Source organism: Oryctolagus cuniculus, chromosome 8 (assembly GCF_051225735.1).
Source record: "Oryctolagus cuniculus isolate XC-2025 breed Fujian yellow rabbit chromosome 8, ASM5122573v1, whole genome shotgun sequence".
Lineage (NCBI taxonomy): Eukaryota > Metazoa > Chordata > Mammalia > Lagomorpha > Leporidae > Oryctolagus > Oryctolagus cuniculus.
Window position 1 is genome coordinate 111,662,081 of NC_142874.1, and position 26,422 is coordinate 111,688,502.

The 26,422-nt window shown below is 46.8% G+C and overlaps 1 protein-coding gene across 1 annotated transcript in view; it reads right to left on the reverse strand.

Annotated features, from left to right (window-relative positions):
• SLC10A6 (solute carrier family 10 member 6) overlaps positions 1–26,422 on the reverse strand; it is a 48,932-nt gene that overhangs the window by 4,875 nt on the left and 17,635 nt on the right. Inside the window, exons 2-6 of the mRNA XM_017347442.4 lie at positions 22,049–22,146; positions 20,691–21,689; positions 7,907–8,025; positions 5,574–5,662; positions 2,729–2,904 (exon numbers count right to left, since the gene is read on the reverse strand). Coding sequence (XP_017202931.3) covers positions 2,729–2,904; positions 5,574–5,662; positions 7,907–8,025; positions 20,691–21,067 — 761 coding nt within the window. The 5' untranslated portion in view covers positions 21,068–21,689; positions 22,049–22,146. The remainder of the gene's footprint in view (positions 1–2,728; positions 2,905–5,573; positions 5,663–7,906; positions 8,026–20,690; positions 21,690–22,048; positions 22,147–26,422) is intronic.

A 26,422-nucleotide genomic window follows, 5' to 3' on the forward strand; every position in this document is an offset into this window, starting at 1 on the left:
AACCAAATGGCATCCGGCACTGCGGCTCACTAGGCTAATCCTCCACCTTGCGGCGCCGGCACACCAGGTTCTAGTCCCGGTCAGGGTGCCGGATTCTGTCCCGGTTGCCCCCCTTCCAGGCCAGCTCTCTGCTGTGGCCAGGGAGTGCAGTGGAGGATGGCCCAGGTGCTTGGGCCCTGCACCCCATGGGAGACCAGAAGTACCTGGCTCCTGCCATTGGATCAGCGCAATGCGCCGGCCGCAGCGCGGCAGCCATTAGAGGATGAACCAACGGCAAAGGAAGACCTTTCTCTCTGTCTCTCTCACTGTCTACTCTGCCTGTCAAAAAAACAAACAAACAAACAAAAAAAAACAAAAAACGTCTAACATGATTGTCTTTGGTAAAAGGACTTAATTTTTCTTCTTAAAGTTTTTTACTTTCTACTTTTCTATACATCATTGGCTTTCCAATTGCAGAAAACAAAATAAACCTCAGTTGAAGAAGAAAACAGAGGGAGGAGAGGCCAGCCATGGGAAATACGTTAGGGGCTGGGTTACACAGATTCACCTGACTCCAACTTACCAAGGCAGTCTGTTGGTTCAGATACATGGAAGTGAACAGGTGAAAGACGTATTTCAGAAGATGAACTAGCACTGTGTGTGAGCTGGACTGGAATGTGGGGGTAACAAGGGTGTGTGATGTGGGGGTGGAGATGTTGTCCGTGGCACAGGATGAGTTCTGTGGTTCATGCTTTATTTCCTGGTTGTTGCTACACTTTCCTCAAACTACCCCCACGTCCTTCAGACCCTTGTCAAGAACACGATATGGTTAAGCTACAAAGACAGAACTTGGCAAATGCAGTACATTGTTTTGATCTTTGTCAAGTCATCAGGTATGAAAAAGACAAGATTGATGATGGCACCTGCCAGAGGAGTGCATTCTGTCAGATCCCATTCCATTTCAGCCACACAACAGTCTATCTGTTCCCCGCTATTGACTTTGGAAACAAACCCAGGTTTAAATCCCAACTCCACCATTTTCTAGCCCTACACTTGAGCCAGTGACAGCTTCTCTGAAGGGTTTGCTCACTAGAACCCTCTGAGGGTTATGGAAAGGTGTAAATCACATATCCTGGGTGGAGCCTTAGCCAGTGCTTGTTATAATCCAAATTATTCCCTAAGTGGATTGCAAATAGCATAAAGCCAATTAAAAATGGCCCAACCTCACTCTTGGAATTCAATTACATAGTTTCTTTTTCTTTAAGAATCCCTTGCTTAAAAAAAATTATTTTATTTATTTGAAAGACAGAGTGACACAGAGGGGGAGACAGAGAGAGATCTTCCATTTGCTGGTTCACTCCCCAAATGGCCTTAACAGCCAGGTCTAGGCCAGGCCAAAACCAGAAGCCTACAACTCCATCCAGGTCTCCCACGTGGGTAGCAAGAGCCCAGGTACTTGGACCATCTTGTGCTGCTTCCCCAGGCACATTAGCGAGAAGCTGGATGGGAAGTGGAGCAGCAAGGACTCGAACGAGTGCTTACATGGGATCCAGAGTTACAGGCAGCAGCTTAACCCGCCGTACCATAACACTGGCCCCAAAAATCCCTTTTATTCTTATTATTTTTAAAGCAGTACTACATACTTACTTGCTCAAAAACTTAGGAAATATGCCAAGAAAACATTAAAGAATTAAAATTACCCATAATCTTATTACTCAAAATCAAACACTATTACCATTTGGCATATTTTTCAAGTATTTTTTATTCATAGATTTAGTTTTGCTTTCTTTTACAAAGTGGGAATCAAAATAGATGCCATTTTCTATTTTTAAAGTTAACTTTATCTCTTGAGTATCTTCTGAAATCATTAAAATTGATGCATGACATCCATCACATGGATACATCATGAATTAAATATTACCCTATTGTTAGGTATGTAAATTGTCTCCGTTTTTATATTTATAAATAACACTGCAACTAACATTAGCATTTCAATATTCGTGTGCATATCTGATACTGCTAGCTTCAGAACACACTTTTAAAAGTAGAATTACTGAGTTAACAACTATAAATATTTATAAGACTGTGAATACCATACTAAATTGCCATCCAAGGAGTTGTTAGCACTCTTCAGCTCCTCCATGATGGTATAACACTCATCACAGGCTTACCAACATGGGGCACTATCATCTCTAACATCAAAATATTTATAAATTACATGCCCCAATCTATAATGGCAACATTTAAGACAAATTCCTATCTTGTTTTTCAAGTTTCTCTCCCTTCTCTTGAGTCTTATAATTAGCTAATTTTAAAATTCTGACCAAAAACTGGCTAAGACTTGCTCTCTTGAAACTCGCTCATGCCTTAGAATGACCCGTATATTTAGTGAAACAGCCTTATTCCTCCTATTTAGTTCCTGGAATAAGAGAATTGTATACAGAAGAGAACTGTACCTCAACAAACGGAATTACCACCCAATCGTAATCTCACAAATGACAGCTTCCCATCAGGCTGGCCTTTCCTTTAGTTTACTGCAAGAATGGCTGTGATCTTTCCTCTCTCTCTCTCTCTCTCTCTCTCTCTCTCTCTCTCTCTCTCTCGGCTGTGTCGTCCGGTCCCCGCCCAGCACGTGCGTGTCAGCGGAAACTCTTGCAGTCTCCTGACACCGCCAGGCAGCAAAGCCCGCCAGTGGCAGTCTGTTCCATTTCCCTCCCTCAAAAGAACGATCTGGCGGATTTCACTGTACCTTTGCCAAGACTGGCGTGTGAGGAGAGCCAGCAGAAAGCCCGCGACATGGCCGACGAAAGGGAAGACGAAACTGATGGTCAGAAGGGTGGTGTCTGAATGCCAAGACCCCTGTGCCAGCACCAATCCAGCGACCGCGACCAGCAGAAGGAGCAGTGCCCCGACAACGGCCCCAACCTAAAGCGAACCAGGAAAATCAGTCCACGTGAACTCCGGGGGCTTCTGCATGATGCAGAGTCCACCGAGGCTCTGCGACGCTTGGAGCCCACGACGTGCCAAGAATAAAGGACTTACAGACCGTAGAATTTAACTTCGTTTTATGGAGGAGAAACCTGAATTCCCTAACAGTCAACTTGAGGCAGCTAGAATTTTGGTGCGGTTTGACACAAATCCAGATCTTATTTAATGGTCAAATTTATTTCTTCCTTCAAGTAAAGAATTTGGCAAGGAGACCTGAGTTGTAGAGTCTCTCGTGGACAGTGCAAGCTTGTGACGTAAGTGAAATTTGACAATAAGCACGCAACACCCTCCCACGTGACCCTGCGGCTTACCCGAGGTCTGAGGTCTGCCCCGCCTCCCACAACCCGTTCCACCCCCAGCAGCTTCCTGCTGCTTTGATTCTGTGCTTCGCTGGCTCCAATGAAAGGGGCCCCCTCCTCTTGCGACAGTGCAAGCTGATAGCCACTTAAGAAGAGACGCTGACCTCGACCCCTGTCCGCTCCCGAAGGGACACATATCTTACTTAACCAAAACAAAGAGTCAGCAGCAGAATCCCAGCGGTTGGGGGTTTAGATCAGACAGGAGGGGGTCACGGTTCAGCATGTTCTGGAACAACCAGGCTCTTGGCAAGCTCCCGTTCATACCATGGAGAGAGCGAACTGTGCCCCAAGTTACAGAGTCAACCCGGATCTGAACTGATGCGGGGGGTGTGAGGGATGGGAGTCAGCAGGAACCAAAGAGAACAAAAAACAAACAGAGCAACCCAACATACACTACTTATGCTCTGGGGTCATTCCGAACGCTTCGAAACAGGACAGACCCGGCCCTGGCCGACGGGGAGACGCTGAAACAGCCAGCGACTGGAAAATCCCCTTTCAACTCCACCGGGAGCAAATGAAGAAAACTTAAGTTTGTTCAGAAAACAAAGTTTTCTTCGGAGTTGTGTCCGATCAAAAGGCCAAGGAGCACCAAGAACAGAGAATGGAGCTAACGCGATGGTTCCCTCCGCCTGGGTTTCACTGAGGAGCCCTATCACGTGCGTATTGTGAGTTTGCTCTATACAGATGATAAAACTGACACGTGGAAAACTGATCTGGCTTCCCCCGCAATGCTGGGAAGCTAACAGAGCAACTGGGAGCAGGAAGTCAACATTGTTGTCCTGGTTAAACGCCCTTGAAAGAGGAGTAAACAGATAATAGAGTCCCTGGAAAAGCAGAGTTTCCATGATCATGCTCCCTCCTCTTGTTTTGTAAACAAAAGTCAGAACCAGACGCCTCCGTGAACATCAGAGCCGAGCGGGGGCGGGAGGGACAGTGTTCCAGGAAGAAAGCCCAGCGCGCTGCGGCCGCGTTGCAGTCTCACACGTGCGCGTACTCGTGCTGTGCTGAGCCTTCCTCCAGCTGCTGAGGCCGGCTGGGCTGCCGGTGGGCGCGCCCACCCCTCTTCTCCTGGCTGCAGTTCCCTGGGCTTATGCAGACCCGGGAGGCCTACGTGAGACTGGGTCCCCTCAGGCAGAGCCCAGCAGCAACCCCTAACTCAGCTCAAGGGAGGGTTCCTTCCCGACCCTCTAATTAACCCAAAATGCTTGTCTCCTTATAAAATACAACTGAAATATGTGTTCCAGGTTCATGGAAACAACACATATTACAGCCTTATAGCTTCTAAAACGTCACTAGGAAAACTGAACAACCCCCTAGGAGACTGACATCAGTGTTGAGAGAGCCTCTTTAGCCAGTTTTAAAAGTTCTTTATGGGTCAGCGCTGTGGCACAGCAGGTTAAAGCCCCGGCCTGCAGTGCCGGCATCCCGTATGGCCCTCGGTTCTCGTCCCGGCTAATTCACTTCCGATCCAGCTCCCTGCTAATGCACCTGGGAAAGCAGCAGAGGATGGCCCCTGCACCCACCTGGGAGACGCGGAAGCAGCTCCTGGCTTTGGCTTAGCTCTGGCCGTTGCGACCATTTGGGGAGTGAACCAGTGGATGCAAGAAGTCTCTCTCTCTGCCTCTACCTCTCTGTAGCTCTTTCAAATAAATAAAATAAATCTTTAAAAATAAAACTTCTTTATCAGAGAACCCTGCTGGTTTCTCCCACAGACCAAAAGACAACCCTTCAAAGTTAGCAGTCAAGAGCTCTAGTTACCGGCATCCCAAGGCAAGGCCTCTGGGCGACTTCGTTGAATTGCACTCACGTGCTCAGTGGCCCTTGCTCATGTGTCCAGGCCACAACTCCATCCTCCATCCTACTTTTCCAGGAATCCAGCTATTTCCCTAAACACTGGGCTCCGTTCCCTGCACACTGGCACACCTTTCTGCTTGAGAGCGTCCACTGAAGCTCTATGAGTGGACGGCCCCGGCTTTCTGTCCACACACGGGCCTTAGCTTTTCTGCCAGTAAATCAGGAGCCCCGTGTTTCCCGGGGTGTCATGGTCCTCAGGGTGGACCCGGGTGGAGGGCCACAGCAAGGCGCAGAGAGGTGGACCAAGCCTGAGGGCTTGGGCCCAAACCCACGGGCCGTTCTGGTAACCGGCTGGGGTGCGGCTGCCCCCGGTCAGCTCACTGGTCCCAGTCCCCGCCTGCCTCTGTCCCTCGGGTCTGGTCCGAGGGCGCGCTGTGACGGCCAGTTGCTTACCTTGAGAATGATTTTGGATTGCTTGGGCCACTTGAAATTCACATAGATTCCGAAGGCCACGGGGATGATCAGGCACCCTAGGGTGATTCCTGGTGAGCAGAAAAGCCCAGATCTTCTTTAGCAAAGTCTGTTACCACTGAACAAACAGCATCAATTAAAGCTGTGTTTTATTTCCCCTCCACATCAAAAACAAACTTTGAAAGGCAGTCTTTGAAGGGCACGTGACGCTAATGGCCACCCCGTCCCCGAGCCAGCATTTCCCGCTCAGAAACCCTCCGCCAGTCACACGGGACTTTACAGACAACTAGAACTAGAATGGCGAGAAGACAGGAGGCCGTCTGTCAGCCCAGGGACTGCTCCGGTTGCTGCGCCTGGTGCCACCCCTGCACCCAGAGCTATTATCGCTTCACTCGAGGCCACGGGGTCATCTGCTTCACAGAGGACGTTCCTGTTACAGGCAGGACAGCAGCATGTGCTACATGGCCACGGCAGTTTCCCACACTCTCCAAGCGTCCCCAGGAGACCTGAGGCTAGAAGACGCCTTGTGATTAACACAGGGGAATGGAGGCGCTGGAGACAGGCTGAGTGGAGCAGAAGTGCCCGTCCACGTGCCAGCAGGATCCATATGCCAACCTCTGCCAGTGCCACTTTCCAAATCTGACCAAACACCTACAATAATGGCCTCAAAGCTCTATGCGGTACCCAGCACATTTTGAGTTTTAATTGGTTCTGAGTGCTTTTCAGAACATATCATCGATACAGAATACAGAACTTACAGATCAGAAAAGGTTGTATGTAAATAAAATAATGGTTTCTTTTTTTTTATTTGAAAGACAGAGTTACACAAAGAGAGGAGAGGCAGAGAGAGAGAGAGAGAGAGAGAGAGAGAGAGAGAGAGAGGTCTTCAATCCACTGGTTCACTCCCTAGATGGCCACAACGGCTGGAGTTGTGCTGATCTGAAGCAGGAGCCAGGAGCTTCTTCCGGGTCTCCCATGCGGGTGCAGAGGCCCAAGGACTTGAGCCATCTGCTACTGCTTTCCCAGGCCACAGCAGAGAGTTGGATTGGAAGAGGAGCAGCCGGGACTCGAACCAGCGTCCATATGGGATGCCTGGGATGCCGGCACTTCAGGCCAGGGCATTAACCCACTGCACCACAGTGCAGGCCCCAAGCATGGTTTCTAAATTAAGGTCTCAAGTTTTCACAAGTTCACTGGATTCTAGCTCTTACCCAGCTCTCTATGATTCCGAACTGTGAGCCGTAGGCTGTGAACCCTCAAGGTGCTTGCTGGAGATTACAGATGGACACTAACTAAAGTTTTAAGAATCGTAGTTTCTAGCACTTCTCCAATGCTTCCAACCAACTAGAACCGACAATTCTCTTGCAAGCCTAGTTTGTCCAAAGAGATCTTTAGAAACAGGGAAGAGTTTAGAGAAAAACATTCAGGAAAGGAGCTGATGAAATATAGCTGGGTGTGGTTTTAACACATGGATGAGCTTTTAAAAATCAATAGGGATCATTTACGTTCAATCCACAAGAAAGAGTTAAGGCACACAGGCGATTAGAGGTAAATTCCTGGGAACTAAACTCTAATTAGAGTTACCAGATCCAGTTAAATTGTGGATCAAGGAGCCCACTTGCAGGGGCAGGCATTTAGCCTAGCAGGTAAGGCCCCAGCTAAGACAGATGCATCCCAAACCAGAGTGCGTGGATTTGTGCACTAGCTCTGCTCCTGAGTTCAGCTTCTTGCTAGCACACAGCCTGGAAGGCAGCAGGTGGTGGCTCAAGTACTTTGTCCCTGCCACCACGTGGGAGACCTGCATTGAGTTCCAAGCTCCTGGTTTCAGCCTGGCCCAGCCCCAGGCATTGCAGACATTTGGGGAGTGAACCAGCAAATAGGAATGCTTGTTCTCACACTATCTCTCTGCTTTTCAAATAAATAAAATTATAAAAATTCTTAAAAGAAAACAATTTATGTGTTGTCTAATGGTATAAGGTTTTATTTTTTAAGTAATTTCTCTGACTCTATTTTTTTAAAAAAGAACTCTTGTTTTTTTAGAGCCTGGACTTTGCATTCAGATTTCTGAGTTAGAATTTCAGCTCTACATTTATCAGTTACATGATCTTGGTCAAGTTACTTAACCCCTCTAAGCCTGAAAATCTACAAAATTGAATTAGTAATAAGATCTATAGTGTAGAGTTATTTAGGAAATTAAATTAACTTTTTATAGTACCACAAGACCCCTGCATGAAGAGATTACAAGTATATCATTTACAACGGCTATTGTAAGCCCCATTACCGTTCCTACTCCATGTCGCAAGCCCAGTACAGACCTATGTTCTGATACGGAATTCTGAGGTTCTGCGCCAGGTTCCAGGACCAGGTGTAGAGATACAGGCAGAGTGGCATCATCCCCAGGGCAGCCACTGTGGAACAGGTTGTCATGCTGATGCTGAAAGCAAAATTACAATAATGCTTAGGAGGCAGAGTTGGAAATTAAGAAGTTTGTCTTGGCCGGTGCCGCGGCTCACTAGGCTAATCCTCCGCCTGCGGCGCTGGCACACCGGGTTCTAGTCCCGGTCCAGGCACTGGATTCTGTCCCGGTTGCCCCTCTTCCAGGCCAGCTCTCTGCTGTGGTCCAGGAGTGCAGTGGAGGATGGCCCAAGTGCTTGGGCCCTGCACCCCATGGGAAACCAGGAGAAGCACCTGGCTCTTGGCTTCAGATTAGCGCGGTGTGCCGGCCACAGCGGCCATTGGAGGGTGAACCAACAGTAAAGGAAGACCTTTCTCTGTCTCTCTCTCTCTCTGTCCACTCTGCCTGTCAAAAAAAAATTTTTAAATAATAAAAAATAAAGAAGTTAGTCTTTATCAAAAGCAACTCCTAGGACATGACAAGAAGTGATCCACTTGAAGTTCACTTCTTTGTATCCAATGAATGATGGCTGTATTTGTGGCCGAAAAAGCTTCATTATGTTTTATGCACTGTTGTCCTTTATCCTGCTAATATGGTATATTACATTGATCTTCATGTGCTTTTGTAGTAACTAGCTTTGCCTATGGGGATGAATCCCACTTGGTCACTGAATACAAGCCTTTATGTTGCTCTATTCAGTTAGCTAGTATTTTGCTGAGGATTTTTGCACACATATTCACAACAGATCCTTACTTGTCTGTAGTTTTCTTCTGAAGTCTTTGTCTAGTTTTGGCACCAAGGGAATTGGAATAGGGCAAGTTAAAATGCTACAAAGCTAAGCACCTTCCCGGTATGAAATGTTAGTAATTATGTCAGGAGGAAACCACTCAAACATCACATGCCATAAGATTCTCATTGGGTATTGAAGGCACCCAGAGTCACTGCCCCCAGACAGAGCAGGCTGGATAGAGCTGGGTAGATACAGAGCTGCGGAGCCAGGGAGCCAATGTCAGGAAGAACGACATCTGATCTGTAGGCCACCATGGGGCTCTCGCTGCACAAGACAGTGGACATTGGAAGGGTCTCTGTCCACTCCCCTGGGCAGGAAGCTTGTCACATACCTGTCAGTCATCTGTGCCAGCGACACAGTCTGACCACATACTAGGGGCAAGGCAGTCTGGTGTGAGGACTTTCAACACCAACTATTCAAAAGATTCCCCACCCAGACTTTCCGAGCCTGATGTTAAAGTAAACAAACTTGACTTCGCGTCCTGCGTTTATGTCTTTCGATGCTGCCCATAAAACAATTGATGGTGACGTTAACAGTTTCCACCAGAAAAAAAATGTTTATGCTCTTGAAAGGCAACATCTATTTTACTTCAAAGGTAAAAAAATACTCCTTCTGCACACCCACTGATTGCTGGTGAAAACGGTGCACCCCTAGAGAGAGCCTGGTGATACCGACCACAATCAGCAGCCCCACTTCCGGGATGGCAAATCTACTACTGCCCTCTGGTCAATACTGACGTCACTTCATGCACCACAATTCTGTACCCTCCACATGAACCTCTGCGCCTGCCAATCTGCGCCAGACTGGTGGCAGCTTGTGGGCAAGGGCCATGCTTTCCTCCCCACCCCCAGGCCCCACCACGGTCTCCCAGGCTGCACATGGGCAGAGCTCTTTCAGTCCTGGTTGAATGAACGTACGGGGAAGCCCTGTGACGTCACGCTGGTGCTAGGAAAATCTCTCCACCTTCCTTATGCCACCGATCCGCAGGGGAAGCTTGTAACAGTCTCAGTGAAATGCTCCTTAGGGACTTGATTCACTTGCAATCCAGCAGACCAGAGGCTTCCTATAAATTATGCTCTTCCAAGAACAAAAGTGAGAAAAATTGTCAGGAGCAAATATTTGGCTGGTTCCTGTCCCTTTCCGAAATCCAGATCTAGGTCATTTCAAGTATTTGCATGCATCCTTGCTCCTCTAAGCAGTCCTTCTATTTCATGCTTGCTCATTCAATTAATGGGATTTTTTTTTTCTTTCAGTATTTTTTTCTTTTTAAAGGAAGCATACAATTTACCTATCTCTGGAACTTGGTTGCCTTATGTTCCCCACTCAATACATCACTGACAACTTCTCAGGTCAACATATTTAAAGTCATTCCTTTAAAGAACTTCGGAGTACTCCATAATCTAAATGTGCTATGAGCAGGCTTCTACAATCACCTCACCAATGACGGAAAGGCGCTTTTAGTTTTTTGCTGCTATAAAGAATGTTACAATAAGCATTCCTGTAAATATTCCCTTGAAATGACTTTTATTTCTGTAGATTTCCAAAAGTGGGATCTTTATGCCAAAAGTCTGTGTTTCTTATTTTGATAGATACTGCCAGATTATTTCCCAAAAAAAGGTTGTTGTATTGCACAAACTTGCCCAATCTGGGTGAAGTCATTCCCTTCGATTTCTCCTAAGAACAGTGAAAAATGCATCCTGCTGTTGTTTCATTATACTTGATTCTGTGAGGTCATGGTTTCTCTTGAGCTTATTGGCCTCTTTTTTTTTTTTTTTTTAAGATTTACGTAAAAGGCAGAGTTACACAGAGAGAGGGAGACGTCTTCCATCTGTTGCCTCACTCCCCAGATGGCTGCAATAGCAGGTCTGCGCCAGACAGAAGCAAGAAGCCAGGAGCTCCATCCGGGTCTCCCACACGGGCAGCAGGGGCCCAAGCACTTGGGCCATCTTCCGCTGCTTTCCCAGGTGCATTAACCGCCACTCTTTTGGGATGCTGGTGCCACAGGCTGCGCCACAAGCCGGCCCCTATTGGCCTCTTCTATATCCTTCTCTTCAAACAGTTGTACTTGACTTTTCCTTTTCAACATGTCGAAGCTCTTTTAAAATTAGAGTCAATATCACTGTGCATGATGCACATTTTTAAAAAAAGATTTATTTATTTTATTTCAGAGTTACACAGAGGAGAGGCAGAGAGAGAGAGAGAGAGGTCTTCCATCTGCTGGTTCACTCCCCAGTTGGCCACAACAGCTGGAGCTGAGCCGATCTGAGGCTAGAAGTCAGGGGCCAGGAGCTTCTTCCGGGTCTCCCACGCAGGTGCAGGGGCCCAAGGACTTGGGCCATCTTCCACTGCTTTCCCAGGCCATAGCAGAGAGCTGGATTGGAAGTGGAGCAGCCAGGACTTGAACCAGCACCCATATGGGATGCCGGCACTGCAGGCGGCGACTTTACCCGCTACTCCACAGCACCGGCCCCTGGTGCACATTTTTTACCAAGCTTAGTACATCTTTGACTTTGCTTATGACTTGTTGCATGGTTAACACTTTATAGTCAATACTGCTTCCTTTTTAAGTGGCTTCTAGGTCTCTTTAGCTACAGACCTCCCCTGAACTTCAAGGTGTCCAAATGCTTCCCCACACTTTTCACTTCTTTATAGGTTTATATATTTTCAACTCATTTAAAATTCATATTATATATGATGTAAAGTATGAGACTAAGCTCTTTTCTTCTATACTGAGATGCAAGTGTTTCAATATAACACCAAATAAACCACTTACCCCTAAACGGAGGTGCCAAGTTTACCATAGATTAAATATCTAAGTGTATTCAAAATATTTTCCGGAAATTCTATTCTAGCCAATTTATAAACAACTTTCTGCTTTCCCTAAACAAACAGTAGATTTTAATTATGTTTTCATATATAGCATGGCAAACACCCACATATAAGTTTTCCTTTTTAAATTTTTCTTGGCAATTCTTACATATATTTTATTCCATATGAAATCTGAAATCATTTTATCCAGTGTGGCAGTTAAAACACCACATGGGACCACCCACATCCCATATTGGAGTGTCTGGTTCAAGTCCTGGCCCCACTTCCCCTCCAGCTGCCTGCTACCCTGGAAAGGCAGCAAATGATGGCCCGAGTACTTGGGCTCCTGCCACCCAAGTGGGAGACCTGGACTGAGTTCCTGGTGATGTGGGCAGGTTGACAGCTGGTGAACCAGGAGACACTGAGGACCGCCAGCAGCACCCACACCTGCACACATCCATCCAGGCCTTCTGTGTAAGCCGGCTGGAAATACCAATAGGACGGCAGGCTCGGCACACCCATTCCTCATCGTTCACCTGCGCCTCACTTCCCATCCTGCATGAGGCATCAGGATACCTACCTAGAGATCTCCACGTGTGTGCTCCAGCCTTACACGGAGAGGTCATGACACTTCTGTGAGCCAAAGCAGGGACACAGAAGTGAGCCGTACTCAAGCCCTCCCCAGACTCCTCCTCCTTTGACTATTCAATCAGGCCCCGCCCAGGCACCACCCTCTACCCTTTAAAAGGACAATCCCAACTTTGGTGGGGGCAGCAGCCCTTCCTTCCTAGTGAAGAGAGGTTGCCCACACGACGTCTAAATAGGTACTAACCCCTTCAATAACTCTCGTTTTCCTGTACACCTTAGGTCTGCTCCTTGCATTCCTGTCTCTCCTGGAGATAAGAACTTGGAACAAGCCCAGTCAAGGGTTGAGTTCCTCACAACACTGTCCTGTGTCTGGCCCAGCCACAGCTGTTGTGGGCATTTGGAGAGTGAACCAGAATCAGCAGATAGAAGATCTCTCTCTCTCTCTCTCTCTCTCTCATAAAATGAAAATGAATTAAAATGTAATAAATAAAATAATTTTCATCCTGTTAAGAATGTGTACTTGGGGACAGCATTGTGGTTCCATATGACATCAGTTCACATCCTGGCTGCTCCACTTCCAATCCAGCTCCCTGCTGGTGGCCTGGGAAAAGCAGTGGAAGATGGCCCGAGCACTTGGGCCCCTGCCACCCACGAGGGAGACCAGATGAAGTTCCTGGCTCCTGGCTTCAGCCTGGCCCAGCCCTAGCCATTGTAGCCATCTGGGGAGTAAACCAGTGAATGAAAATCTCTCCCTCTCTGTCTCTCCCTCTCTCTTTCTCTCTCTTTGTCTCTCTCTCACTCTCTATCTCCCTCTCTGTGTATAACTCTGACTTTCAAATAAATAAATTTTTAAAACAAACAGAATGTATACTTTAGGCAAAGACTTCTTCCTGGCTAGAGGGTAGATTAAAGGAAGAAAAGCAGTTTGGCCCCAGCTCTCAAGCCTCTGTATCCATGAAGTGGGTGTCTGGGAACCTTCTCCAGATTCTTAGTTTATGACAGCGCCGCATTCCTTGGCTTGCCATATCACCAAGTCCTGAAAGGAATTCCACATTCCATCTCTCTGATTTGAACTTCTAGGGAACCATCACTGCATTTACAGCCTGCAGGGCTTTGGCTCCGACAGGAGAAAAGTAAGCTCCTTGGCTGTGGGAAGCCCCGTGTGGGGTTTGTATCAGACAGAGTCCATATCCTTGACGGTGTGAGTTGTCATACTCACTGTTTATACTATTGTTCAAGCCCATGTTGCTCAGGTTCATGGTCGAGGATGAAGATAGATGACCGTGGCACTCTACCAATATCATAAATACCAAGAAAGCAGGAAAAGCACATAGTGAATGTGAGTGCTGGAAGTCAGGCCTTTTATTTTACTTCCACAAAATTCCACTGTAGCATAAACAGAGGGCGTGGCTAACTGCATCTCTTGGCTGCTTCATGTAGGAAAATTGTTAGCAAATTCTGAATTCAACAGAACAAGATTCCACTTGCATTAAGAACAATGACATCATCGTCCCCAAACTATTACAAAGAATAATGAGACAGATTCAGCAAGTCTAGACAAACAGGTCGATCCCGAGTAAACACATACACCAAAACGCAGCGTCAACAACATTTTGTAACTGAGGTTTTTATGGAAAATCTTAACTGCAAAAATCACAAATTCTAACTCTCAAAACTGGGTAAGGACACCCTTGCTTCCATACTGAAATCAATAAAAGACTTATCTGGCTAATGACTTGGAGATGAAATATGCTATGAGATCACATCAATAGACTAGACCCTAGAAAAGAAGTCAAGGCTCAGTTTTCCATCCCCAGATATGAACGTTGTCCTTGTCTGCTGCCTCCTGATGACAGCAGCGAGCATTCCTTGAGCACTACTTGCTAGGTACTGTGCCTCACGCTTTTGTATATCCTTGTTCTTTTCATCTACATAAAATCCTATGTGTGCATAGCATTCCCATTTCAATGACGCAGAAACCAAGGCACAGAGTGAGAAGAGCCCACACACAGTCATGCGGATTCCATCTCGGCCCTGTCTCCAAAGCCTTACGCCCACAGGACCGCCAGCTCTCCACCAGGCCGTGGCCGCCAGAACTGAGGAATCTCAAGTCCTCTTCCTGGGATCCTGAAGGACCGAGGATTTCTTTAAAGTTCCAGGGAATCCCAGTGATCCACACTGGCCGCTGACCTCCACAGCTCCGTACGTCCGGTGGTCAGAGACCTCTCTCCGTAGCTGAGGACACAAATACAGCATTGGAGAACAGACCTCATGGACATCAAAAGCCATCAGGCTGAAGACAATGGGAGCTGTCTGGGACCGCACTGCATTTCAGGAGTGGCTTTGGCAATACACACAGGCAATCAGAAACTTTCCTTCAGCCATTCATTCGGATTTATCAAGTGCCTACCACTACCAGCCTAGCCCCGTGAATGCAAAACTGAACAAGCTCTGAAGTCACCAGACCAAGCTGGTGAGGCAAATAAGTAGCCCAGCTATCAGAACACCTTCCAATAGATGCCAAGGAAGATTTACATATTTGGAATTATGGAAACAGATAGGAAAGACATCTCCGTCAAATGGTTTTAGGAGAAACATTAAAAATTGTGGTAGGGTAAGAGAGACACCCATTTTGCACAATTTGTTTTTCTTTTCCCATAATCAGAAAAATACTCAATACTTAAGAGAACCTCAGAGGCAGATGTTTGGCCTGGCAGTTAAGATGCCCAGGCCCCATCCTGGAATGCCTTGTTTCAATGCCCATGTGTGTCTTCTGACTGCAGATTCCTGCTAATGCAGACCCTGGGAGGCAGCAGTGATGGCTCCAGTGGCTGGGTTCCTGCTCACCCACCACGGGAGGCCTGGATTGACTCCTGGCTCCCGGCTTCAGCCCTCCCCAGTCTCAGCTCTTGCAGGCATTTGGGGAATGAATCAGCAGATGGGAGCGTTCTCTCCCTTTCTCTCTCTCTCTCTCTCTCTCTGCCTCTGGAAAAAAAAAATATTTTGAGAACCTCAGATCCACTCCTGAATATACACCCAAGAAAACTGAAAACAGAGACTCAAACAAATATTTGTACACCCACGTTCAAAGCAGCACCAATCCCAACAGCCAAAAAGTTGGAAACACCCCAAGTATCCAGAGATGGGTGAGAAGATAAAACATGTTACATGGATACAAAGGAACACTATTCAGCTTTTAAAAGAAGGAAAATTGTGACACATGCTAAACACAGGTGACCTTGGACTCTATGCTAAATGAAATAAGCCAGGAACAAAAAGACAAATATTTTATGATTTCAGTGATATGAGACACCTAGTCAAATTCATACAGACAGAAAACAGAATAGAGCTTGCTGGTTGCCAGGCCTCTGCTGCCTTTCATGGAAACAGAGTTTCCATTGGAGGAGGTGAGAAGGTTCTGGAGGTGGAGGTGGTGACGTCAGCATCGCAATGGGCAGTACTGAGCGCCACTGAAATGGACTTTTTAAAGTGGTGCCCTTCTATCCATATTTTACAACAGTATAAAGAGGATCTGAGAGAAGCCTTTTACAGATGATGGAACTGAAGACAGAGAGGTAAACTGAATTAAAAAAAAAAAAAAAGCACACAGCTCCTTAAGCAGAGGCTGAAACAGAGACACCCACAAACGGGGCTCTGTGCCTACCTCACACAGCACCAGCAGTTCAGACAGGCGCCTGATCTAAATTGTCCAGTCCACACTACAATCCTGAGATAGGTATATTTCTCCTCATTTTAGAAACAAGGAAACCGGAGCACAGAGAATTGACAGTCTGCCAAGACGACCTGTCCGTGACAGATCTGCTTCCTGTTTCCCGGGCAATCAGTGGGACTGCTGCACTGGGCCTCCCATCTTCATGTTCATGTCATTCTCTCAAAGGCAGGAATTCTGTCCATCCCCATCACAACATATCGCAAAAACATCCCAAACTCTTCAACCCTCCCTGTCCAAGCTCCCCACACTGTGACTGTACAGCTCACCCATCAAAAGGCGCAATCTACCTCCGCACCGCTGGAATCCACGTGGAATGTGGAAGTGACGGTGAACCGGGATTCAAGTCCAGGCCTCAAGAAACCTAGCATGCTTCCCCGGCTCAGGACCCCACCACTGCCACGTGAGTAGGCCCAGGCTAGCCCACTGGGAAATGAGAGACCTTCTGGAGGAGTGCCTAGTTGCCCCAGCTGAGAGCAGTCCACATTTACACAATCCCCAAACACACGGAAGAAGGCAGCCCAGATCCAACTCTGCCCAGGGGCAGGGGCAGGATAATTTGTGAGGCTCTCCATACAAAGGAGACCCTTGCTTTGCAGACAGTGGTGAGGAAGGGAACAGTAATCACTGAAGAGGACCGAATGGAGCCAGATGGCATCCCAGGCCCTGGGAACAACATGGGCAAAAGGAAACTGGGAAAGCGTGGGATGTGTTTGGAGAACAGTGAGTGGTCTGTTTTGACTGTGGACCAGTTGTGTTGAAGGGGATAATGGGAAATAAACCCAGGAAACAAGGGCATATTGGCTTAGTAGTTTCTACCTGATTTAGCAGGTATTTAGAAATCTTCATTTGGATAACTTGTTCATTTTCTCCCCAAATACCATGAGAGAAGTGTTATGATTTCCACTTTCAGAGAGACCCATAGTGGGGATTTGAGTGGAGGCAAACTGGCCCGAGAGCCTGCCTTACCCACTTACTACAAAACCACGATGGAGAGGCTGAAGGTACAGAGCACGGTTGTAAAGGTACCACAACTGGCCAGGAGTGGAACTGTGAGAGAGACAGGAAACAAGAGCTGTGAACAACACAGCCAGAGGATGGACTGCAGGGCTTGGCTGTGGGTTGCAGAATAAGGTGAGCAATGAGGTGAGCCATTGGAATATAAAGAAAGAGGAACAGAGAGAGAGAAAAAAAATCCTCCATCTGTTGCTTCACTCCTCAAATGCCTGCAACAACAGGGGCTTGGGCCAGGCGAAAGCCAGGTGCCTGGAACCCAATTCAGGTCTCACACACGAAGCCATCACCTGCTGCACTGGCAGCAGGCTGAAGAGAAGCAGAGGTGGGTCTCAACCCCACGCACTCCGACATGGAGGCAGGTGTCCCTAGCAGTATTGACCATGGCCAAATGCCCACGCCAACCCTGTGGATTCTGGAACACCTGTTTGGGTTGGACGCATGGAGAACTACAAGTAGAATGAAGCACACGGCAAAGGAATGAAAAACATGTTTGGGGTCAGCTGCAGAGAGTTGAAAATGCAGAGGCCACGTTAAATGTTCTTGCATTATATCCAGCATCAAAACCAGGTAGAATTCTTGTCAATGACCATCCACTGAATGTTTGCTACAAAGTCATTTTTGTTGGTAACCAATCATGAAGAAATGTAATAAATTTGGATATTGTTTTACTCAACAACACTGCATTTTCTACTATTTTTACTAATAATTTAAGATGGTATTAGTCTTCTATCTATCAGCTTTTGAAGACTCTAATTTTTAGTTCCCATTTTAAAATTTCATTTCATGGGGCCAGCACTGTGGCATAGAAGGTAATGCCTCCACCTGCGATGCCCACATACTATAATAGGTGCCCATTCATGCCCCAGCTGCTCCACTCTCAATCCAGTTCCCCGCTAGTGCACCTGGGAAAAGCAGCAGAAGATGGCCCAAGAGTCCGGGCCCCTGTATCCATGTGGGCGACCTGAATGAAGCACCTGGCTTCAACCTGGCTCAGCCAGAGATGCTATGACCATCTGGGGAGTGAACCAGCAAATGGAAGATCTCTGTCTCTTTCTCTCTATGCAACTCTTTCAAAATAAGTAAATCTTAAATTTTTGTTCATTTCATATGATTTCTTTTTTGCTTGTTTTTTGTTTTGTTTGTGAGACTCAAAATTAAGAAAAGGAGGGGAGGCCGGCACTGTGGCGCAGCAGGTTAACGCTCTGGCCTGAAGCGTCAGCATCCATATGGGTGCCGATTCGAGACCCGGCTGCTCCACTTCCCATCCAGCTCTCTGCTGTGGCCTGGGAAAGCAGTAGAAGATGGCTCAAGTGCTTGGGCCCCTGCACCCACGTGGGAGACCTGGAAGAAGCTCCTGGCTCCTGGCTTCAGATCAGCATAGCTCCAGCCATTGTGGCCAATTGGGGAGTGAACCAGCAGATGGATGGAAGACCTCTCTCTCTCTCTCTCTCTCTCTCTCTCTCTGCCTCTCCTCTCTCTGTGTAACTCTTTCAGATAAATAATAAATAAATCTTTTTTAAAAAAGGAAGAAAGTAGCTAATAGTTATTGAATCTCTATCGTGTGTGTATGGGTATACATATCTATATTTTTCTTCCTTAAAATACACTCTTGTAAGGAAAGACCATTTTCACCCCCTCTTACCAATGAGGGCATGACGCTTAGATAGGCTAAATAATACGCCCAATGTTAAAAGCTAATGAAGGACAGGGTTGGCAAAGGGAGGAAAAAGGACCTTTTTTATCTTTCACAGGCTTCCTTTTCATTGGTGTTTTTATTACAATGCTGACTAATAAGAGCTGTGGGTAATAAATGCTCTCTTTCCCGGCACAGAAGTGTTTGAGAACACTGTTTAAGATTTATGCTTCTACTCGAAACAGAAGATCCAGTTGTGTTGCTAAATGGCACGCAAAGAAGTACCTAAATTGCAGGCTGATGTGAAACAGATGGGAATTCAAATCTGAGTTCTGCCATACTCATTTGTGGCCTTGTGGCAAGCTATTCAAACTGGATCACAATTTTCTCAGCCATAAAATTCAGAATAATAAAAGGTCACTTACAAGGCTATTATGAGAACACAGAAGAGAACATCTATCCCATAGCTATCAGTGTACTTAATAAACATGAGCTTCCTTGTTCTTACCAAAAACCTTTAAGGTCCTGTAATTTATCACTTTTACATGAACTGCATACAAAGTCTATCATGTCCCAGTTATGTGAATAACTAACTTTACTGAATGTGAATCTGTGATGTACACTAGCGGCTTAGCAAAGTCCATCAAGTGATTTTTTTTTTTTTTTCAAATCTCTCCTAAATGGGTAACCAAGACATTGCCATGTAAAGGCTAATTACTAGTGTGAGTGGTATGAACCCATTAAAATTTATAGGTGAAATATGTTCCACACGCGGAACATTCAGCACATGCAGGAAACCAGGAACCCAGACCAGCAGCTGACTCACTGACGTCAACTGCCAGCTCACTTATCACCTGTGGTTCATTCATTCTCCGTGTAGTAAATCTCAGCTGGCCGCATTCACACTGGACCACGAGGTCGGTTCACGCGCAGTGCCTCCCGCCCGCGGTGGGAAGCAAAGAGCCTAGAAGGACCACTGCCTGTGCTCTCCTTTTCCACACTCCTGACCCCTCTATTCTTCCTCAAATGCTCTTGCTCCTCCCCCATCAAAATCTTTATTCCAAAAAGCATGTGATTACTTCTTCCTCGTTAAAGCATAAACAAAGATAAAGCTTAGCACCTCCCAGGGCTATGTGGTGACACTATAATTAGGAATAAGGTCACCGGCTTAAATGAAGGGAGTAAGTCTACGGATGAATGTTAAGCTTCTACGAAGCTACAAGAAAGAACAATTTTCACCACGGGAACCTCCGCGTTGTTCCCTATGTTAAGAGAACAGACCGCTATGAGCACTTAAAGCAGGATATGTCGACCAGATACCCCAAAAGCTCCTTTATGCTTAGTTCATAAAGTAGGTACTGAGGCAACACTTATTGATAAGAGATGCACGCCGGCGCCGTGGCTCACTAGGCTAATCCTCCGCCTTGCAGCGCCGGCACACCGGGTTCTAGTCCCGGTTGGGGCGCTGGATTCTGTCCCGGTTGCCCCTCTTCCAGGCCAGCTCTCTGCTGTGGCCAGGGAGTGCAGTGGAGGATGGCCCAAGTGCTTGGGCCCTACACCCCATGGGAGACCAGGAGAAGCACCTGGCTCCTGCCATCGGATCAGCGTGGTGCACCGGCCGCAGCGCGCCAGTGGCCGCAGCCATTGGAGGGTGAACCAACGGCAAAAGGAAGACCTTTCTCTCTGTCTCTCTCTCTCTCACTGTCCACTCTGCCTGTCAAAAAAAAAAAAAAAAAAAGATAAGAGATGCAAAAGTCTCCCTTTGGTTATGGCACAGCCACCACCACCATGACTACCAAAAAACACTATAGTAGCTTCTTGCGTTTCTCAGCTTCTGTCCTGGGAGACTGTTATGAGAGACATCAGACTGGGTCAGCAGAACTCGTGCTTTGGAAGGGCCACTGGGCGAGGTGGAAACTTGCCTCCTCTATTACATCTGACCCAGAGCCTGCGCTCACAGCACTGGTTGCCAGGCAAGTGGAGGATGACTGCAGCAAAACACTTCCGTGGCTGAACAAGTCCCTGCAATGTTTCCCATCAGGAAATGGGAAGAGTTTGCAACACAGAACGTGTCCGTTACCCCCACCCCACCAGGCAGGATCCGGAGAAGCCGGCTGAACTGACCGGCTGTCACTTACCTGAGGTCCATGTCTCCATCAACCCAGAAGGTGAAGATGTTAGAGATGGTTCCCCCTGGGCAGCACCCCATGATGAGAACAGCAATGGCTTGGACCGGCTTCAGAGTAAAGCTGACAGCCAGCAGATAGGCTATAAGAGGCATGAGCCCAAACTGGCAGAGCAGTCCCACGGCGATGCCCCAGGGTCTCCGGATGTGCAACCAGAGCTTCCGGATCTCCACGGAGCATCCAAAGGAGAACATGAGCAGGCCCATCATCACAGCGGATGCCACTGTGAAAACAAGTCCCAGGTCGCCATGTGCCTGCAGCCCCACTGGCAGCTCCTCCTCCGAACCGTTGGCAGGGTGGACTGAGCTGCTGCAACAGTTCGCTCTCATCTCCTCAAGGCAGCATTACAAATGAGCAGCAGCGGCGAAGGCTGGGCAGCTCTACCCTGCCACGTTTTGCAATAATGCAACGAAGTCACGCACGCGTGCAGAATCATTCCAACAGCTGGTGGCTGGTCAAGTGATTCATCCTAATCTGATCGATGTACTCACAAAGTGGCTCTACAAAGGCCATTAACATGGGCACGAAACCGATCACAAAATGTGGCAAGCAAGGCTCTCTCCTTCTGTTCTTACTCACCACTGAATATTCAAACAAAATGAGACAAGCAGACTTATTGTCAAGTGGAGAGACTGGGCTGTGTCGTCAGCATTACATTGTGTTCCAGGAAAGTAGGTTGGGTGCCAAGACATAATTTCTCCAAATTCAGTAGGGATTTCAGAGAGCCAGGATGCAAATTTCTGTAGGGAGAAAGGCTAACTCCGGAAAAAACAAAGCCACACCTCGCAGCACTAGCAAAGCGTTTCTGGTAGAAATACTGCAGCAAAAGTAAACCACTGGAGGAACTGTCAGGAGGGATATGATTAATCTCAAAAGAACTTTGGAATCAGTCTCAGTTTTTCTTCTTTCTCTTTCTATGAGAATTTGTGTCTATAGGCAATAATTAAACACCTGCAAGAATAATATGGGATTAAGCACCTGATTATCTCTCAAGAAACATGTGGAAACTCATTTCTTTTATAAAAGGGAGTTGCCACTTCGTTTTGGAGAGCCCATCCGCCCAGGAGCCCCCTGGAAAAGTCTGGGAATTTTGCAAGAGAAAGTCTGCCATCTGGAGACAGCCCGGGACAGCCACAGACCACAGTGCCCCAGGGGCCCCTCTGTGCATTCTAAGCAAGCACCAGTGATGACAATATGGTTCCGTGAAACTAAACCTGCACACAAGCAAGTGCCACACCCTTTCTCACGGAGAGCAGAAAGTTTATTTGCAGTAACAAGGCACACTTTATCAACGCCTCCACCTGCCTTACCTGGGATACTAGCCGGCTGTGCACTGTTTATTCTTGGACTGGCAAATTCTTTTCCATGACAAAATGCACAGGGCATGTTGGCTGCCTAAAAATACAAACTGAATACAAAATGTAAGATCAATTCTATTGGAAGAAAGGATAACTTGCCTTGGGTAAACAGGCCCCGCAAGCAGCTCTGACATCAGAGGTCGGCTCAAGGACATCATTATGTGAAGTCAAGCAGAGGATGGGCCCTCTCTGAGCATGGGGTCAGGTCTCTGGAAAGCGAGGTGTTCCCAGCTTCAACGATGCAGAGGTGTGGCCAGGCTGAGAAGGACTGGAGGAGGACAAGAACTGATCTTTCCTGAGCACTTCTGGTGACTGGGGTCTGCTGGCTGCTTTACACACACGCGGCTGTGTCTAGTGAAGCAGAACTTTATCTTTGGTACTTACTAAGATAGGATGTCAGATGCTTCTATCTGCACAGTTTTAAAAAAAAATCCCTTCTGGACCTTCTTACTCGAGTAGCCATTTTTTGTTAACACAAGTTTGGTAAGCACCCCAGTCCTGATGAAGACAGTGTGGGAGGACTCGTGTGATTGGCTGGGATTCCCACAGTGGCCTTAAGGAGCCTGGGGCCGGGGGGGTGGGGGGAGTAGGGTGACTGTGGCCAGCTCTCTTTTAAAATTTCCTGTTATCAAAAATTCCCAGATGAATTAGGATGGTTCCAACTGAGGCTGCTGGCAGGAAAAGATACCAAGGTCCTGTTAACCTCTGAGAGGGCTGTCTTGACTGAGGACAGTTTCCTCCAGACACAGTTATCCCAGCACAGAGGCCACAGGGGGACACAGGACACAATGACTATGCGGATGTAGCTTGAGAGATGTCACGCTAAAAGCCGAAGCCTGGCCACCACCAACTTGTGTTCAAGGATTGGACCAGAGGAGATATGACTGCAGTGGGCATAGGAACAACGCCTCAAGGAGTCCCTTAAACCGCAGCAACTGAGGCCAGGGCCTATCAGTGGACTGGTCAGGCTTTTCTGAGTTTCTCCCCATGTAGGACTGGAGAGGAGTTCCACCCACGGGGATCTTGGTCAATCTGAAAAGCAGATGTCATATAAGGGATCTGAATATGACTTGGCTCCAAAACTCACACAGAGGCTTAGTTCCCCAAAGTATTATGTGAACAGAGAACTAAGAGGTACTGAGTCAGGCATGCATACTCCCTGTCTCCTGCCATGTGATGCTGTCTGCCAGCAAGAACACTATTACTAGACGTTGAACCCATGGGCCCACCTGACTGGGGACTATGAGCCCCCAGACCCCTAAGCCAAAATAACCTCTTTCCTTTATGAAATTAGACTTCTCAGGGATTTCAAAAAGTTGACAGATATACAATCCTAGATTTCTTGCCCTTATTTGCATGTAAGGATTCAAATCACTAATTAGAGACTGTTTAAAGGTGAGACCAGACTGGCACCCCACACTAGCGTGGCAGGCCATGAGCCCTCCCCACCTTAAACTTCACATCCACTGTGAGAGGTAAGAGCTATCACCCTCCACTTTGTGCACTGAGGGGAAAGGCCTGATGGGGCTATGTGCTTGGTCCAAGGTTATCAAGCAACTGAAGTATGTGAAAGTGGCCAGAACCAAAATGGAGTCACTATGTCAAACCCTAATAAAGTGGAGTTGGGAGGCCACAAATGGGTGGTCCTCATGCATATTTGCCCAATCACACGAACTATTACAAAAGACTCTGCAAAAGCCAAGGTCTTGCAGAAAGTCCACTTCTATGAGGCTATCTTTCTAGTAACAGCCAGGCCTCAACACAGTCTTACAAGCAGCCTCACCAAACTGCCCCCAGCAGTCGGGCTGCCTCTGAGAAGACCCTCTCCTTGCAAGGCCGACACAAACATCGCTACATGTGAAAGGGCCTGAAACCAATGAGCTTTTTTCCAAATAATTTTTATTATTATTATTTTAATTGTATATATTTATGGGGTACATTGAGATAAGTCAATACATGTATTCAATATGTGAACATCGAATCAGGTTAGTTAACATTCCCATCTCTAAACTTTTAAAAAATCTTTTTGACAATAATTGTACATATTTATGGGGTACAGTGTACCCTTGCAATAATTGTATCTAACATGTACTGATCAAAATCAGGGTAATAAATGTTTCCCCTCTCTTTGTCACTACTTTACGATTAGAGCTTTGAGCTCCTCTCTTGTTTGCTCGGAAAACATGTAATAGGTTATTGTGGCCTATAATCACTTCACTGCATAGACCAAACTTGTTTCAAAGCACCCTGCATGGACTTCTCCTTTCTCCCTTCAAAAATTTGCTCCCCAGCTCATGACAAGATCCTCAGGTGATTACTGACGTCATAAATAAGAGTGTCAATTGTTAAATCAACAATGGGAGTCACTGTACACCTACTCCCCATGTAGGATCTCTGTCCTTAATGCGTTGTACTATGCAAATTAACAGTAAAACTACTATTCAAACAGTACTCTATACTTTGTGTGTCTGTGTGGGTGCAGCACTGGCATCCCATATGGGCGCTGGTTCCAGTCCCCGCTGCTCCACTTCTATTCCAGCTTCCTGCTATGGCCTGAGAAAAGCAGCAAAGGATGACCCAAGTGCTTGGGCCCCTGCCACCCATATGGGAGACCTGAAAGAAGCTCCTGGCTCCTGGCTTTGAACCATCCCAGCTCTGGCTGCTACGGTCATCTGGGGGTGAACCAGCAGATGGAGGACCTCTCTATGTCTCTCCTCTCTCTGTCTGTAGCTCTGCCTCTCAAATAAATACACAATCTTCAAAAAAAAAAAAAAATGCCCCCCACCATAGGCTCCTCAGCCTATGATTCCACACAGCATGCATATCCCAATTTATAATCCCACTCATTCTCAAAATACTTTACTTCCTTTGGAGAGTCACTCTCTCAGTATTTGAGGCTGAGAACTGGGTTTTATATCCCCGCTAAGTCGTGTGCGTCTTCCTGGAGCACACCCACATGGGAGAAAGGAGAAGCAGTCAACAGCGTGACCATCTTGAAAAGATGGACAGCAACTTAGCTGGACAACTCGGGTATAAAACACCCAAGTGGTCTCAAGAGGGAGAAACTCACCAGTCCCTCAACTCCAATTTTACCTCCTATACTTACACATTTAAAAGGCACCTAAATGTGTTCGATATGCGTGATCCAGTTTTACAAATCCCAGGAAATGTTCATGTATTTCTAGTCTCTGCAAATGGAAGGAGGGGAGGAAGAGAGTCTTCAGGAAAACCAAGTGCTCTCCAGGCTGGGAATGGGAAGCCTGAGGGGAATCTGCCACATTCTGCAAATTAATGCAAGGGAATCTTCTAGAAGCCTGAAGATCATAAAAATCCCACAAGTTCAAAAAGAGCTTGGGTAAATTTATGGGAGATACATCCCAAAGGAAATTATCAATAATGGGAAAAGCAGACTATTTACCTCGGCAGAACACAGAGTAAAAACCTAATTCAATATGCAAAAAAAAAAAAAACCCTCAAAACAAAAACACTATGAAGAATGGCAAAATACTTGCAAATTCACCAAAAGCAAAAAACAACAAATCAAAACAAAGCAGTTGAAACATACTAAAGTGCTTGACATCACTGACAATTTTGTAAAAGTTCATTAAAGTAGCATGTTTTATTGTCAATGAGAAAAAAAATAATTTCAAGGTGAACACACCCTGCTGTAAGAATTGAGGGGAAGATATCTCACACATACTTCAGGTCGGACCAGAAATTGTCTTTCTGGAAAAAGTTGGGCATTTCATAAAACAGCCCAAGAAGCTATCTTAATAAATAAGCGTCAATATTGTCAATGATATATTGGGCAGGAGGAAGACATTCCTATTTATAATAGCATTATTATTTCCATTTTTATTTATTGTTTATATATATATATTGTTACTTACATTCTTCTTATAATAGCATATTTAAAAAAGCAAAAAGTTGAGAACAAACGTCCAAGGAGAGACTAAGTAAATTATAATACAACCACAGAGTGAGGCATTATAGAGTTATTTAAAGTATAAACAGTGGGGTAGGTATTTGGCCTAAGAAGTTGATTTAGGGGCCAGCGCTAATCCTCCGCCTTGCGGCGCCAGCACACCAGGTTCTAGTCCCAGTTGCCCCTCTTCCAGGCCAGCTCTCTGCTGTGGCCCAGGAGGGCAGTGGAGGATGGCCCAAAGGCTTGGGCCCTGCACCCGCATAGGAGACCAGGAGAAGCACCTGGCTCCTGCCTTTGGATCAGCGCGGTGCACCGGCCACAGCGCGCCAGCCATGGCGGCCATTGGAAGGTGAACCAACGGCAAAGGAAGACCTTTCTCTGTCTCTCTCTCTCTCACTGTC